Source organism: Sipha flava, unplaced genomic scaffold (genome assembly GCF_003268045.1).
Source record: "Sipha flava isolate LNK unplaced genomic scaffold, YSA_version1 76_pilon_pilon, whole genome shotgun sequence".
NCBI classification, from domain to species: domain Eukaryota; kingdom Metazoa; phylum Arthropoda; class Insecta; order Hemiptera; family Aphididae; genus Sipha; species Sipha flava.
In genome coordinates, this window is record NW_020273616.1 from 1134467 (window position 1) to 1153318 (window position 18852).

The 18852-nt window shown below is 27.7% G+C and overlaps 2 protein-coding genes and 1 long non-coding RNA gene across 3 annotated transcripts; 2 read left to right on the forward strand and 1 right to left on the reverse strand.

Annotated features, from left to right (window-relative positions):
* Positions 1 to 3733: 3733 nt before the first annotated feature.
* Positions 3734 to 5006, forward strand: LOC112692724 (tubulin-folding cofactor B-like). The gene is made up of 2 exons (XM_025567486.1): positions 3734 to 4209; positions 4553 to 5006. Exons 1-2 carry the CDS (start codon positions 3865 to 3867, stop codon positions 4931 to 4933), a joined length of 726 nt encoding a protein of 241 aa, XP_025423271.1. The 5' UTR covers positions 3734 to 3864; the 3' UTR covers positions 4934 to 5006.
* Positions 5007 to 7655: 2649 nt separating this feature from the next.
* Positions 7656 to 9555, forward strand: LOC112692741. The gene is made up of 2 exons (XR_003149432.1): positions 7656 to 9090; positions 9149 to 9555. It is a non-coding gene; the product is annotated as an uncharacterized LOC112692741 (long non-coding RNA).
* A 2191-nt stretch (positions 9556 to 11746) lies between these two features.
* LOC112692757 (zinc finger protein 883-like) lies at positions 11747 to 18852 on the reverse strand. Its single transcript, XM_025567546.1, has 6 exons — positions 18658 to 18852; positions 15868 to 16005; positions 14928 to 15009; positions 13672 to 13774; positions 13419 to 13597; positions 11747 to 13086 (listed from the first exon to the last, which is right to left on the reverse strand). The coding sequence occupies exons 1-6, from the start codon at positions 18850 to 18852 to the stop codon at positions 11918 to 11920; spliced, it is 1866 nt and encodes a 621-aa protein (XP_025423331.1). The 3' UTR covers positions 11747 to 11917.

Here is an 18852-nt window from a genome sequence, read left to right on the forward strand (position 1 = left end):
TAGGATAATTTCGTTTTTAACACTTAAAACACAACGTTTTGTCGAAACATAAGAATTACTTATCGTTCGTATTCTTATATTATTGTCGTTGTCATCCTCATATTCTAATTCTACATCACACTGCAAGTTTTGTAAACCTTCTTCTTTTCCACTAGGAAAACAATTAGTTTTAATTATATCCAACGATGCAAGTACTGCCGTTTTCGTAGTTTCTATGTCACTTAAAGTGGTCATCGATTTTTGGCCTTCTTTTTGTCATTTTTCAAACTGGTAAAGTATATCCATCATTAGTGCAGTATAATACTCTTGATCTCCGCCTTCTTTCCACAGATTTAAAAATCCTTTAGCTACTGATTTTTCAGTTTTATTTCCACTCGTGTTGGTGATTATTGAACTCCAATGTGTTCTTATTGATTTTAAATTATTCCATATTGATTCACTTAATTTTATAAGATGTTGAACGAATCGTACTTCAAAATGTTCAGGAAATCGATAATACTTGTTTTTTGACTGTTTAGAAATTAATTGGAGCTCTTCTATTCGTACTGCTGAGCTTTTGTAAAATGTAGCCACAGCTTTCACATTTGATTTCCAGTTTTTTACTTCCACTATTGATGCTTGTAAATCTCCAAACGCTAAATCAGACCTATGTGCTACGCACCAAATACAAAGTATCTCTTTTTTCAAATGTTCTTGAAGTCTGACCCAGAGACCACTTTTCTTACCAGTGTTGGCACTCTCACCATCGGTAGTTAATCCAGTCATGTTTTGTGTAGCAGTGTGTTCTAAATTAAGGTTTTTTAAAACGATTATAACCGAATCAAGTAAGCCTTCTGCTCCACGCTTAGAAGAATGGCTTTCTCCGAGAAATATATTTTTCATAGCTTTATTTTTATCAAGGTAACGGGCCGTTATGAACTTATTATCAATCGAATATTTATCAACAGAACCATCTACTTGTAATGTAAAACATTCTGCAATTTTCAATTCGTTTGTAACTAACTCCATGGTAATTTCAGCAACCGTATCTAATATTTCACGATATATAACAGGATTTTTGTGGTGAACTGCAGAAGAGAATTGTTTAAAACAAGCAAATTTAGAATCCAAACCATGTTCTCCATAACTAGCAATTTGAGCATTAGCATGCATTTTCGAAAGTGATTTAGATGGCCAAGAATTAGCAGATAATGTTAATACTTTGCTATCATTATGGACATCGACAGCTAATTCAATTAAATTTTTAATAATTTCCGACTCATGGTTTTTAAGAATTTTCACCCATGGATGTTTATCAGCCTGTGTTAGCCATAGGCGCTGAGTCTCGTCAGCTTTACGAGCGGCATTATGAGCGTCACTATGCAAATGGCAACAACCCTCATCAATTCTCTTTTACCATCACATCTTATACCATCAGCTATTGGGACATGCCCATTACGAGAAAACTTTATAGCTTCTGAAATTTGCTCAAAGCAAACCATGCATTTTAATCCTAATCGCGTCCCCAATTTAATTTTTTTGAGCATAGAAAATGTTTGCAATAACCAAGTAACATCTAGTTTCGACCATTTATACCACTCTGTATTTAACTGAGATTCATTTTCTGTCGTATCAAGTGTACTAGACGAAAAATTGGTACTTGTACACCATATACGATTTTCAATAATTAATTTTCTTTTTTTTTCTATATTTTGATCTTTTTCAAAAAAATAGTCTGTAATATATTTGGACATTTTAATATTGGGAACTATAACGGATTAAATTGATTTGATTTATTGATATCTACAAGGGAAACAAAATAAAAACAATATTACCTATGTATAATATAATATATGTTTGAAGATGACAGTTTAATAAAAATTATTTGATTTTTAAATTGCATAATGTAAACTACAATGTCGAAGGAATAAACGTATCTAAATCATTATATGGGTGTTTAATTTAGGGTGATTTTCAGACACGGATAAGCCCATGTAGCATACAATGTAAAGAGCCCTATAATTATGAATCGTCCTGATTAGTATTTACTAAATACCAACTCGGGAGACTTCTATTATAAAACATTGATAGGTTATGAAACTACTAGTCAAGTTGTTACTGTACATCGCATTTGCGATGGAATTTATTTTTCAATTTTAATTTTAATTGCCTAGTTTGCAATCCGTTTAAGTTGTTAAATTTTAAACAAATAAATTATTGACTTTTTCACTTTTTTAATGTAGTGTATAGTAACTTAAGCTTTAATATAAAATTCTTAAAAAAGTTAAAATTAGATAAGTGTTTTTCAGTTAATTCATATATTTTTTTTCTTACCTTATGATTTTTATCAATCCACTTCGATCTCGATGTTCGACGGATGCCGGAAAAATGCCAGAAAATACCAGAATATTTACGATAAAACAAAATTAAATACTAAGAAATTTGGCTGAAATAAAAATAGACATGTTATTACTCACGTCAACGCTGCGATACGGCGCCGTGATAACGTCGTCCAATACCCACAAAACAATATAAATGAAAATAGATAATGAAGCCGATCGCTGGTGTGTATATTCGACAGTATATGGGCAACTTATAGTGATGTTGGCAATTTATAGCATTACACATAAATATAATTATTCCAAATTTCTAATTATTACTTGATGTGTTATCGTTTTTTTTTTATATTTCTACCAAAAAATTGTTATCGTCCAGTTATTAATATTACAGTCTACTAGGCGACAAAAAATGTTCACATTAATGCGACATTAATGTCGCCCAGTATGTTAGTTAAAATATCCACTGCTGTGCGCCACAGATTTCCATTTTTATTTTATATATCTGTAACTCACTGTGTATAGCGATTACCATAGATATTTTATACATATTTTTAATTAATGATTATTTATATGAATATTATAATATACATATTATATGTATAATATTAGTATATTAATATAACAATAACATTATTTTTAATATTATCAATTTATTTAAGGTGTCTTTTGAAAAAATGTAATGTCTTAGTAGGCACTTCTATGATAAAAACCTAGTTTGCTAGGGTGAAGTTCGACACGGTATATTAGATAATCTTTAGTTGAACGAAAAATATTTTCGAATATTTATCGATCAACCGAAATGTATCTATTAAAATATACATATATATCACGGTCATCTACATTATAGATATATATATATATATATATATGTTATATAACTTATTCAAATATTAGCTAATATAAGTAAAAAATAAGTAATAATTAATATATTAATATATTATATATTAAAAATATTATAAAATCAATGCTAAGGCTACAAAAAAATTTGATGTTTTGATGTCTCAATGAATCAAATGTATCTGCATCTTAGTTAATAGTTGGGAAACGATAAGTTTAACTATAAACAAAAGTCCATTTTACTAATATTTCAATGTAGAATCATTTGAAGATTTCCTGCTAAAAGTTTGTTTTCGAAGATAATTCATAGTTGGATTTGACCGTTATTAACTAAATCATTAATAATAAAAATGAATTTAATTATAAATATTTATTTATTCAATTATTAATTATTATTACGATTAAAATATTCTAATTTCATTCAAGGATTTATCTATTCTGTGATGTCCTGAGTGTTGACTACACCATATTATTGTTCTGTGATTATGGTATTACTCTATGGACTACACTGAACATTATCAATATCAGCTTTCCGAATAGAATATCTCTTATCAATTATCGTGCTGATAAAGTGCATTGCTCAAAACGTTTCCTAATTGTATAATTATTACTTCTTTTCTATGAATTTCAATATTTTACTCATTTGCATAATAAATTGAACGATTTTTAGTTTTTATACTTCAGTGTTTTTCAATAATCTTTAACAAATATGAACGTTGAAGGAACTCACTTGTCCGAAATGTTAGAACTTTATGTATGCACTAAATTGTCTGAACCTGAATTAAATGCTCGGAGGTACAGGAGAGGTATGACGATTAGTGAATTGAAAAACAAATTAGAAATGATTACCGGTCGATCGGCTAGTAGTATGATGCTGTCAGCTTATGATAAAGACAAGTTAATAGTCAAGCTGGATGATGATGATTTACAGCTTGGTTCATATCCTATTGAAAATGGTATGTTTTTATTGGTTGATGATCCTACATTTGAATCATTTCAACAAGATGAAATTGATTCTTTTAAGATGACTAAGGAAGAATATGATGCAAAACAAGTATGAGTATTAGTGTGTATAGTCTCAAGGTCTGTACAAATGACAACAAATGAGGGAGAATAGTCATGGAATATACATTGCCCATAATTATGTGTATAGGTTCAACGAATAGCTCAAACAGTGATTTAATTGTGTCGATTTTTTGTAAACTTCTAAAAAACTGTTGCTGAAATAGGTACATATGAGCTAGTTTGCTGTTTAGTTTTCACAAACACACATGTGTTCATTTACATTCAAGTGTGTTTGCCCTGTTTGTAAAATAAATTTTTGCCATTTGTATGGACCTTTAGAGGTGAGTGCTTGATGTACAATTTAATTATTATAGTTTAATTATTTTTCTTAGGAAACACTGAAAAGCTTTTTGAAAAACAACAAGTTAGGCAAATATAATCCAGATTATCAGAAGCAACGTGAACTAGAAAACTTAGAAAAAGAACAACAGGAGAATATTGAAAAAGAACAAATTGACAAAATGGAAGTTGGACAAAGGTGTTGTATTCGCTTACCGAATAAACCTACCCAACATGGTACTGTTATGTATAAAGGACGATTAGATGGCAAGAAAGGTTATTGGGTTGGTGTAAAATATGATGAACCATATGGTAAAAATGATGGTTGCTTAAATGGAAAACGATATTTTGAAACTCTTCCTAAGTACGGATCTTTTGTTACTCCTTCAGCAATTGAAATAGGTGATTTTCCAGTTATTGATGATGAACTTTAATCATTTATTTATTTTTATGTTCTTAATATCACTCTCATTATTTCCTAACATCAATAAATTAGAATTAATAATAAATAATTTTAATAGTACTTTTATTTTTACACTTATTTGTTTATTAATACTATGATTTAACAATACTTGAAGTGATTTAAATACATTTTTTTTTAAAGTATTTTAATCATTTAATATAAATTATTTTAATTTTAGAAATGTTCATGGATTTTCTAGTATTGTTTGTGATAAAAATAAATAATATTTATTTTAATACTGTGATATTTATACTTGTTTATAATGAACATAATAATGTGTTAAGATGTATTTTGTTCTTTTAACATAAATTATATAAATAATTTAAATGCTCATATAATTACTACTATATATGTTGCATAATGAAAAGTTAGGCATTTTGATAAAAAGTTATTCTATGAATATGATTTATTATTACTTTCTATTTCATTAAATTTGTGAGGTTAAATAATTTTTTAATTCTTAAATCTCAATATTAATATGATATTCATAATTTAAATTAAATATACATAAAACGTAATATAACCCTAACATAATATTATAATATTATCATAACTAAATGTTTATAAATTTAATATTATTTGATATTTAACTAAAATATTATTTAAACTTTTTGCATTTCAATGTTCTAGTTTTCTGATGAGGTATTGGACACGCAATATTGTTTATTTATATATTTTTTTTTTTTTTTTTATTAATAATAAAAAGACAATCTATACACATAATCTGCACAATAAATCATTATGCTAATAGTTTGAATGAACATAACATGATTCACATGATAGGGGAAGTCACCCACTGGTAATACCCCTCACAAATATTTAGGTTTTATTGTATTGTATTATATATCTAGGTGTAGCAAGGATGATTGTATAGTTGATGTTGTTTTTTTTTTTTTCAGAGTAGTAGGTCACGATTCCAATTTCTTTTTAGTCTACGTGGAAGTTGGTCAGGGATAAGATTTGAGGACATTTTTTGAATTAGGTGATTAATGTTCGATGGCAGTTTTATGTAAAAGGATTTATAGTGACGTTTTGAAAGTTTATTTACTGTTTCGATTTGTAAGTCGTTATGAATAGATTCATTCGTTACATACCAGGGAGCACCAGTGATGATTCTAAGGGTTATATTTTGAAATGACTGGATAGAGCGGATGTTTGAAGGTTTGGCTGGCCCCCAAACTTGAATACCGTAGGACCATAGTGGTCTGATAACGGTTTTGTATAAAAGTATTTTAAGTTTTAGTTTTAGTTTGGATTTTAGGAGAGGCCGAAAAAGGTGGAGTCTGCTATTCGCTATTTTTCTTTTATTTTTTAGGTGAGGACCCCAAGTTAGGCGTTTGTCAAGTATTATGCCGAGATATTTGGTTTCATTACTGACAGGAATATTCACGTTATTTAATTTAATTAAGGGACAGTTGCCATGGCGAAGGGTAAAAGTGACTTGAGTTGACTTGTTTTCATTTATTTTTATCAACCAGTTTTTACACCAGGCTTCGATTAGGCTAGTATGATGTTGTAGATTGTGTGCAGCTAAAGAAATATCATCGCTTGTGGACAATAGGGCTGTGTCGTCGGCAAAAGTGGCTAATAGTGTGTTGGGAGTTTGTGGAATATCGGCAGTGTTATTATTATTTATATTTAAATATTTAACTTTGCTGAATAATATCTATTTAAAGTTTAACATATATTATACCTATTTATTTTATAACTAAATACATTTTTCAAATCAAATTTTACTATTAATATATTATTATATTTTAATATATTAATTACATATTTTAGACACTGGTAATGTAGATAATTTGAATCTATCCGAACTCCAGCGGCGATCTTAATTTGATAAGAGCGCTCCAGTGGTTAATCTTTATCGCCAATAGTTAAAAACGCGACTAAACGTCAAGGGCGTGTTTAGAAATTTTTTTCGGCAGGGGTCCAAAACATGTATATTGTAATTTTATCGAATTTAACTTTTTATATTTGGTTAAAAATAAGACAGAAAAAGATTTAATCTTCTTTTATTAAAATTAATATTATATTTTCATATGATATTATTAGGGCCCGGATTTCAAAAAAAAGTGCATATTTTTTTGGTTGATCATACACAATGCTCTCTAAGAACATAATTCATTTCATGTAACGAGGGTTTTAAAACTACAAATTTTATTTTGCTTTTTTTTGCATATTTCGACGTTTTTTCATTTTTGGAGCATTTTTAGTATAATTGGGTCATTTTGTTGGTTTTTAATGCATATTTGTTCGATATACTAAACAAATTTACCCTATTCAAAATAAAATCAAATAACAAATTATTTTCTTGATATTAAAAAGGTTTATCGGGTTTTTCCATACACATTGTCAATCTTTATTTTTCGATTTAGTTATTATCTTTATTTATTATTGACTATGAAACTTCACCAGTATTCGGTCAAATAACAAATAATCAGCTTTAGTTCGTATTACGTGTGAATGTGATTTTAATATATTAAATAGTGTATTAAATAATGCCCAAAATAAAAATGTCATTCTTAAGTTCATTTTTGTGGTATAATGTATTTTTTATGGACATTTTTGGCTATTTTTTAGAGCATATTGTATGGTTTTAAGTGCGTTTAAATTCGAGCCCTAGATATTATGATATAAAATTAAAAGCAGTCAATGATTAATTGGAGCTTAAGTCATTTTTGACTGAAAATATTTAAGTTGGTATTAAAAATAAATAAGTATTTTAAACATTTGTAAAATATTGAAGACTTTTCGGGGGGGGGGGTGTCCAGACACCCTCGACCCCCCAGATACGACCGTGCTAAACGCTCAAAATTAGACATGGGTGCGCCCGGGCGATTCGGTGCGTTTAAATGCTCGACTTATTATCCTGTATAAATACAACTCATATAAAACTGCATGTTTAATTTTGAGTAATTAATCGTTTTAGTGTTATTATAATGCGCCGGAGCAGTCCACTTGCGCCTGAATGTATTTTTAATAAAATCCGTGCAATGTTACCAAACTGTATTATTTCATAATTGGGCATTCCTATAATATTATTTACAAATTTAATTATTTTTATTTTTTTCGTTATATTCATGACAATTATCTCTGTGAACCTTATTGTTATATTCTGTGATATATTATATATAAAATATATTGTTTTTTTTTTTTTTTAATCGCCTGAGATAAACTTAAAAAAATAGTTGCTTTAGGGAAAGAGGATGCTTTCCAAAAGTAGGTACTTTAAATATCACTAGAAGATATCATGCGGTGCTAAAAGGATTAATTATTTAAACCATAAAATTGATGAATAATTCAAAAATGTCAAAAAATAATATCAATCACTGAAATATCCATAACTCAACTATTTTTTAACATAGGAAGTTGGTTTTACCACCGAAATTCATGAAAAAATAAGAGTAAAAATAACTAACCAAAAAATAGTGGGGTTGCCATTTAAAAAAAAGAGTTGTTATGCGCATGCGCGAAATGAAATGGCATAAAAATTGTTTAATTACTTTAATAAGTTATAACAAACTTTGTTAAGCACCACAAACAAACAGAATTCAAATACCTTTAATATTTGTTAAGTTATGAGTGTTTCCAACAACCGATTACACCTGTATAGGCGCTTATCGATTATATTTTTCGGAAAAACTCATTCTAATGATAAAATCATAGAGTAATAAAATTAGGTTAAAACTAATATCCGGTTAATCCAGTCACATCGGTTTGTATATTATATACATATATATATATATATTACAGTAGACCGTCTGCGGTTATTTCCAATCGACGGTTAAATAAGTATGATAGGTTAGTGTCAGTTAATTGACTCAAGTCTACGCGGTGTTCAAAAATGGTTTATGGAGTAGAAAAACTTAAACTGAACTTGACAATACTTTAAAAGATTAAAATATATTGTAGTTCGTTATGTGGTTTCAAATGTCTTACAACTAACGTCGCAGTTAGTATTAGTCGTGCGGCGACGGGTCATAAGCACCGCGTGAGCCCAAAATAAAACAAGAATTCAATAACAAAATATTTTCAATGTTGCAATTGTACCATTCTATCAATAGTAAATTCACAATTTATCCAAGAACATATGTTCCATCGTTCCGACAAAATTCTTGTTTTCAGGTATTTACTATTCATATTAATAACATAAATTAATAATTTTGCCGTGACCAATTTAAAGGTCTCTGGTTGAACTTGCATTCGTGACATTTCGATATGCCGCTGGAAGAAGTTTATAAGAAACATTCGATAATGGATTAAATACCGGAAAAATCGTTCGGGGATATATGTATTACGTCGGATTGACTTTGAACTACTGCATTTCGATTCATTGCGTTAATCATTCATCTTTTCTTCGATGGAAATCGCAACGCAATACAGTACTAATCATGTGATTCCAATTACGTCCTTTGAGCACGAATCGAACGGTGATGACAACATCACATCGTCACGTTGTCATTTATCTTCTGGGATCCAATCCTGATTAGATTGTTCGGCTATTGAAAATTACGAGTAGCTAAGACCTAGTGGAACACTTCTCTGTCCGTACTACAAGATAATGATGTTACAATGTGCTTGCGTTCAATGTTTGATAGCCGAAAAAGAGCAATAAAGCAAAAGCAATAAAACATAACTGAGTTATAATATAACAATATAACTGAGAGATTTCGCCAATTTGGTTCCGGAAAATTTTCATCAACAAGTTTCTTTAGGTATTTGCAACGAAAGTCGAAAGACAATCATCAAATGGTGCATTCATAGATAAGTAATTAAAATAAATGTTGCATTAGTGGAATTTTATATGTATTATGCGTTGAAAACGATTTATGTTCCTTTGTATTGTTCACGTACTACTTACATATATTTTTTTCCGCAAAGCATTTTTCATGATTTTTTCATTTGTTGAATTTGTACTTCCGTACTCGATTTACTTATAAATTCATAGTTGAATCTTGTTTTACGCATATCTTTTTATATTGGTCCAATATTGAATACCTTAAAAATATTGCATTTTTTATTTTACTGTTTTTTATTGTTGAATTTGTACTGTCCGTACTCTATTTACTTATATATACACAGTTGACGCTTTTATCACATATTTGTTAATAAAATCAATTTAATATTTTGTACCTTATGCTCTGTATTATTTCTTTCTGCTTCACTTTTGAAAGATACCTATCAAAAGGGAGATAAAATAGATATTGAAATATTACGATTTAATTTTTCGGTATAAAAAAAAAATTGAATTATCTAATAAATATATTTTTAAAAAAAAATAAAACAATCAAATATTCATGAAGTAAAATGTGTATATTTTCAGTCATTTAAAAATGTTTAAAAATAATGGTTGCAATTAAGTAAATAAAAATAAATAAAGTCAATTCAAAAACAATGGAGTGTGGGAGGGAATACTTATCCAAGAGAAACTTAAATATTAATGTATTCATCAAAAGTGCTTTTTAAATGTTCATTTTAACTATTATCTAATCTCTACATGATATAAAATAATTTGAAAAACAAAATGTACAAATAATAATTTGATAATAATAATTTTAGATTGTTCAGGAACAATTAAAACAAACAAAATAATAATTAGTAACATAAATGTATGAAATTGTATTAGTGTAAAATGGAAATTGAGCAAATGTGTAAATTAAAAAAAACCCAAAACCCACCATCTCCAAAGAACATTTTCATTATTAATCTAACATAAATGACAATGAAAATATTATAGTTGTACATAATTTGGATAAAAATAGTTGTCACATTAAAAACAAATAGTTAACACAATTTTAGATTTGGAAATATAGGTAAATATTACTACGAAGCAGTGTTTAAAACATGTAATCATTTAAAATTGAATGATACATAGTATAAATTTAGTAAATTGTATGCATAAAACATTTAAATGCATTGAGATTTGTAATTAATGTACTCTGGTATGTAACAACTATTTTTTATACTATACTTAAATTTATTTATGAAATATATATATAAAACCACCTTGGTAAATAATAGATGATAATAATAAATCAAAACAATATGTTCAATGATTATGATAAGTGATTACAAAACTTGAGAATTGAACCTTCATAGTATTATGTAGGATAGATACTATATTAACCATAAAATAATAAGAAGCTAAATATCACGTTTTTAAAACTTAAAATATTTTAATGATGCTTAAAATTTATTAAATTGAAAATATTAATACCCGTTTTGTTTTCAATACACCTTAATCAAGTGCTTATAATATATATAAAAAAACATTTTTTATCAGATATAAAAAAAATTAAAATTATAGTAATTAAACATCAACATATTAAACATTTGAAAAATGTTATAGAATTTAAAAACAATTAAAAAACTAAAGATGCAATACAATATATTATGTACATTTTAATGGACTGAAAAACCACCCTGTATTTAATATTAATTGATTCAATGATGAAATAAAAATACATTTTTGGGAACGTTTGCTCTACTGGTAAATTTGGTACACATTTGTATAGATTATTGTTAATTTTAATTTTTACAGTGCTTTTCAGACTTTTAGTCCAAATAAGCCACTATAAATAACAAAATAAATATAATTATGATATAGTTATACTTAAATAATAATATTAATAATAATAAAAAATAATATACAATAAAACTAAATGCAACAAAGCACGACCAGAATTTTAAATTACAAAGGAAACAAAATAGTTATTAATAGCCTAACTGATTTTTTTTTTATAGACTGATCATTACTACACAATATTTATCTATTATTTATTCTGTTTTTATAATAACAATCTAAAGTTTTATCATATAACTATAACATTATCATTATTTTAACATAATTTAAAACACCTCCGAGCCATTAATTGACATGTGATTAAGCTATATACACCCTAATTCAAATAATAATAATAATAAAAAAAAAAAAACCAATAATTAAACCTTCTCACATCCAAACAAAATTATCAGTCACGGTATTTCCATGAGTAGCCATATGCTGATTGAGTAAATTACTATCAAAAAATGCTTGCCCACAAGAGACGCATTCGTAAGGAGCCGGTACCATTCGATCTTCACTATGCAAATTTTTTTCATGTCTCTCAAGATGAGCTTGCCTGGAAAATGTCTTTCCACATGTATGACATTCCCATTTCGTATCTTCTATAGAGTTACCATTTTCATCACCAGATTTGTTTACTCGCCTCCTAGTCAACACAGGTTCTACTTTGTGTATACGTTTCAAATGCCGCAATAAATGACTACGGCGAGAAAATGTTTTTTTGCAAATAGTGCAAAGTGTACTAGGTTTAGGTCTTCCTTGTTCAGATTGTTGTTCATTGAGTTCTAATACACTCACTGGGGGTAGTACTTCGGATTCACCTTCAGATTCGGATAAATTTTCTGCCTTAACATCTGTTGTCATGTCTTCAGCTTTTATTTCTGATAAAGTCACTTCAGGAAGTATTGCTGTGGAAGAAGAAGGAATAATACCATTGTGAATATCCAAATGTTTACGTAGGTGTTCATAGCGAGTAAAACATTTGCCACATTGCCAACACACAAATGGTTTCTCTTCTAATTGATTGTCTACTATCAATGCATGTTCATGGGCTCTTTTTCTATGTCTAAACAAATGTTCCTTACGCACAAATCTTTGTTTACAAATATCACAACAGAATGGTCTTGGCATATCAGATGAATTAGAACAACTTGGTATACACAAAAGATGTCTAGCCAAATGCTCTTTGCGTATAAAACGTTTGCCACAACGTTCACATGGGAATGGTCTTACAGTACTGTGTGATAACATATGACGCATCAAATGTTCTTTACGGTTGAAACCACTGGTGCAAATACGACAGACATAAGGTTTTACATCTTCATGAGTCATTTGGTGACGTTTCCACGAACTTCGACGAGGGAAAGACTTTCCACATGTAGGACAAATGAATAAACGTTGTTGAATGTCAACTTCAACTGGTGGTTGTGGTTCTTCTTCATCACGACAAATACCTTGATCAAACTCATAACATTCTCCACACAATGAACAAGGGAATGCACCTTTGTTAGTTATATAACGTCTATGAGTAACTACCGTAGCACATGATGTCTCTCCTAAAACAAATATTTCATTAATATTTTGTTTTATAAACAAACCTTTGGTTTATTTGAAACTATTATTTACATACAATTTATACAAGAACAAAAGTATGTATTAAATACATAAAAATTATAGAGCAATTTTTTACTTAAAAATGTTCAGAATATTTAATTTTTAATTTTTTTTTTTTAAGTAATAAAAATGTATAATTAAATTTTAGAATTGATAATAAATAAAATTATTTTTATTTTTAAATAAATAAGAATATCAAGTAATCAAAAATTCATTTAATGTAGATAACAATATAGCTTATATTAAATATACAATTTTTATAATTTATTTTTACCAGATTTTAGCTTTTCAACAGTCTTTTCAAATACATCCCACATAGAAGGTAACACTTCTCTTCTTATGCGTAAATTATCAACTATGTCTTTGTCTGCACTATTCATATCATTTGGTAACTTTTTGCAATTGTTATATTCTATTAAATAATCACCCAAAACACCTGTTGGTCCATTTTTTCTGTAAAATTATAATATTGTTAAATGTAATCAACAATACTAGATATAGTCCATATCACATTGAATGTTTCTTACGGTTCTAAATTGAAAGTTTCTTCTTTCATTAATACATAATCTTCTGGTGAAGGTTCCCCGAGGACTGATTTTTTTGGGATTTTTATCTTACTTTTATCTGTATCTAACACATAAACATGTTTATTAAAACTATAAAAATGAAAAAAAAAATAATTAAGGAATTGTAATTCATATAAAATAATGAAAAACATAACAATATTGTTGTATTTAGGTAAAAAAAAATAAATTGCATAACATTCTTAAAAATGTTTTATCAATATTTAAAAAAAAACATGTAAACTAACAATCAAAAGACAATTACTTTTATTTTTAGCAGTTAGTTACAGTCAACATTTTAAAATAAAAATTTGAAATAACGGTTCATAAAAGTAGTAAAAACATTAACACTTATTCATCAATGTTTAAGTACAAATTGTTTGATGAACAAATACAATAAAATAAAATAATAATATTTAGTCTAATAAGTTTTAGACTATAAGACATTTAAGATACATAATTAATTAGTTGAATACATAGAAGTAGATACTATAGAAATGTAATTTAGTGAATTTTAAAAAATTATTTAGAAAATTGTGAAATCCAACTTAAAAGTTCAGAAAAAATTATATTAAACTGTTATAGTTCATAACATAATTATTTTAGATATCTGAAATTATTATTAATTATTCAATTTTATTTTTTTAATAAAATCCTATATATATAAAATATTTTTAGTTGTAACTTACAGATTCAGATTCTAAGGATGATGAGGAATGTATTTTTCTGTAAGATTTGTTATATGTATTAAAACTACATCATAACTTCTAAAATGTATTTCATTCAACCAAAAAATGAAAGTCAATCAATTTTTGATTTGCCTAGTATTTTTTTAATATAAATAAAATATCGAACAATTTTATTTTGATTTTTAAATTTTAGTTCAAAAATATATTTCAAGTTGTATTATTTGAATAGAAATGTTCATAAATATAAATGTAATATTATCCATTATTATACATTCATTAATTTAAGGTTTTCTAATGTAATATATTTATATAATTTAAAATGCTTTTATAAATATATCCTTTAAGTATTAAGGATAAATACATTTTTATATCGATGCTATAATTTATCATTATTTTCAAAATTATAAAATGAGCCAAAATGGATTATTCAACTATTTTCACATTTTTACTCAAATTTGGATAGCTTTTTGTAACTTTGTAACTTGGTACCATAAAATTATTTATAATTTATTTAATATGTAAGCTACATACTTGTATATCTATGATTTTGTTCTTCGTCTTCATCCGTAATATCTATTACTAAATTATTTGCAGATTCATCGCCATCATCATTCTAAAATCATAACAGTTTAAAATTCATTAATATTAAAATTATCAGTTGAGATTGACTTTTGATAAATGATTATTATTTATTATAAAAAATATTTATCACTCAAGATTGTCATATTTTAGAAATTAATGAGTAAAAGCATTTTTGACACTTCCACAAAAAAGATAATTAAAATAATAAGGGCTGAACCTAAGGGTAAATCATTGTCCTCTGAAATAGTTCAACCATTAAGAAAACTGCCTTTGGTCAAATAACCATCTCACTGTACTCTTTTAAATAATATATGCATGTAAACTAACAACCACCCTATTTTTAATTTAAAATAATGAAGCTTTAGTCGTTAGTATGTGTACACAGATTTAGATAATTTTAATGCTTAAGTGCAATTACAAATACAAATTCTGTGTGTTAAAAATTGTCCAGTATCAGTTCATTAAATTTGGAATTGGTTTCATTTCATTTTGATCTCATACTATTCTAGTAATTATTATAATTGTCCACTTGCAGATAAACCAAGTGCTATTTTATATACACTTCCAAGACTACTTAGTAGTACTGATCTACTCTTAAACCTTTGTAACCCCAAATGCTCTCTCATGAACAAGATGGAAGATAAAATAACCCATACCATATCCCTACACTACCGCACTTCACATTCAATTCTTTTTATTTTTTTGACTATGGGTTATCAAAATTTACAAATTGAAAAGAATGTAATCAAGCTTTTTGCTTTATAGTAATATTACTATATATAAAACTTTTAGTTAAAATTTTAGTATTTAATAAATTGTTTTAAATAATTACTTTTTAATAATATAATAAACACTAATAATAATTATTAAATCTAAAAATAAATGGTACTTTATCATCTACGTCAGACATTGGCTTTAGGTGTATGTTGTTATTTTTTGAGCACATCTCATAAAATTGATCCCATTCATTCAACAATGTCAAGCATTTAGTGCAAACAATTTTTGATAGACCATCATCTTCGGAAACCTAAACAATAATAATAAAAAAAAATTAACATATTTAATATTTATTGTAAAAACTTCAATATTATATTGGGTAGACACCTTTTGAAATTCTTAAACCAGGATATCATATCGAATGAAATTTTTATTTTATGTAAAATGTATATGGAAAAAAAATAAGTATATCCTTTATGTATCCCATTTTTCTATGTTTTATTATTAAATAATAGGATATTAAATGCTATCTCCTCTCAGCTTCTATTAACTAGGACAAACTGAATGACCGGCCGGAACACCAGGACATGCTGTTAAAATCAGGACGGATAGCATACCTACCTAGTGTAATATATATATATATATATATATATATATATATATATATATATATATATATAATATAATGAATAATTTATCTCTATTCAATAAGTTACTTTGATATGTGCTTAGAATTAATCAAAGTTTGATATTTGTTCAACTTCTAAAAGCACGAAACAATTAAATGTAGGCAATATTTAAAATTGTTTAAGAAGATGTAATATAAATAAGTGACGATTACAATATTAAATTACACACTTAAATACTTATCATAATCCTTATTAGTTAATCTTATCAAGAAAATATAACTAAAAGAATAATTAAATACAAAGAAAGTAACATTTTTAATTGTGTAAAAATTAATGATGGGCATATTCGGATTTCATGGATTATTCAATTTAATTTTGCTGTTTGATGATTCAAATTTTTATTTGATAATTGTAAGAAAACTTGTTCATATAAATAATTATATAGATAACAATTGTTATTGTATTGTAGTATTGTAACTTATTTTCAGAAAAACTTATTCAATAACCATTCAAGGTTTATGCGGTTAAGATAAGTTAATTAAGTATTCAATCATATCACAGTACGAGTAATATAAAATAGTAAGTTCTTACACGAGAGTTATAGATATAATTTACACACATTAGTTCCTATAAATGTCATATGTTAGTTTCAATACGGTGGAAAATAATTATTTTGTGATTATCCAATTCTAGTTTTATATTGGTTATTTTTCTTTTTCTAATAAATTAATTTTGTTATTGAAACTTTAAAAGCTAGTATAGATAATAGTATACATTGGTAAGTAAAATTTCTACTTATCTCGAAATAATATTATCAAATACATTTCACTTAAAGCAAAACGTATATGAAATGTCAGGAAAGTATAAAAAAGCTGATAAAAGTATTCAAAGTAAATTCATAAATCTTGATAAGAATTTGATTTAAATCAGGATAATTCAGATCTTTGGAATTCATGCCCATCCTTAGTAAGAACATGTAATGCCAAAATATCATGGCATAATAGTAATTAACTGGTTTAGAAAGAATACAGATTTCAATAAAAACTGTAAAAGATACTTTGTAACACACATGGACAGTTAGTTTAAGAATGATATCAATAAATTATTTAGCTTTGAAACATTGATCATCAAAATATTGTGTTACTTTTTGAGTTGTAGAATATAAATGTGTAAGCATAAAATTATAAGACAATCAAATAAATAAAATACAGAACCAAAGATGAACTATAGATATTCAAATCAAGGTTGATCCAGTTTTAATAAAATTATTTTTAGAATGATATTGAATGCAAAACTGATAATTATGTGATTATAGAACTAGGATTAGGTAGTTCTATAAAATATATAAATCGAATTTGTTGTTAATCATACAATAATCAAAATATACTATTACATTCAATTAGGTTTGTACACACTTCAGTTAATATTTGATATTATCACTCGTAATGATATAAAATATATTACAGAATTAGTACAAAGTATTTAGTTTAATTTAGATTATAGATTAGAAAGTAACAGAGCTAAGTGAAAATCAAAAGAAAACTTAGCAATGGACTAAAATGGAGAAAATAAATCAAAATCAAACAGCTGTAGTAGTAGATAGATTGCACATTGTAGAATTTTGGGACTACAGTAAGCATAAAAAGAGAATAGGAAGATGACCTATTTGGAGAGACACATCTTATGTGGATCGAAAAAAACACAGATATAATTATTCTGAAAAATAACTTCAATACAAACAGCTGTAAAGGGATAAAAAAAAGTTAGGTTAGGTTAAGTTAAAAATAAAAAATAAAGTGTTCTAAAGGCCGAAGCCAGAGGAGTAAATAGAGTTTAATATAAGAAAGGCTCAAATTCTGGTAACACCATGTACATTTAGTAAGAAATTTAATTCAATGAAGGTAAGAAAATTTAATAGAACATATTTGGAGGGATAAGTTCACGGAATCTCCTACTTGGGCATATGCCCAAAGGCATATAGACCGAGACTATTAGAGATAACTCGCAAACCGAAAGGAGAAGCGACTTTTCAGTATTTAAGACATTTACTCAACCGTCAGTGATGCAGCTGTTCCGCACACAGACGCGCGGGCGCGCACGAGATAAATGTCGTTATCAGGTAACGCAATCATAGTGTGTTGATAATAAATTAATATTAAAATTTGCAAACAATATTGCAAATGAGGTCGGGGTGTGGGCGAGAGGAGCGGTGGACCGTTGGCCAAGCGATAATTGTTGGCGCACCGCCGCGAACGACGGCCACCGCAAAGGCGCTGTGGATAACGGCGACACGTACAAGGGCCACCGCCAACACTCGTAAACGGCTTGCTCACCTGTATCCGCAGGTGCTTGACTATGGTGTCGCGTAATCCTCGGCCGCCGGGGCGTGTCCCGTCGCCGCCGTCGTTCGTGGCGGCGGCGGCGATGATTGAATGCCGTTGACCGACGGCCACCGAAGGTGTACAGCACAACCGGCAGCTGACCGACGTCACCAATTGGCCGTCGGCCTCTTCATCGTCGTGCGCCAT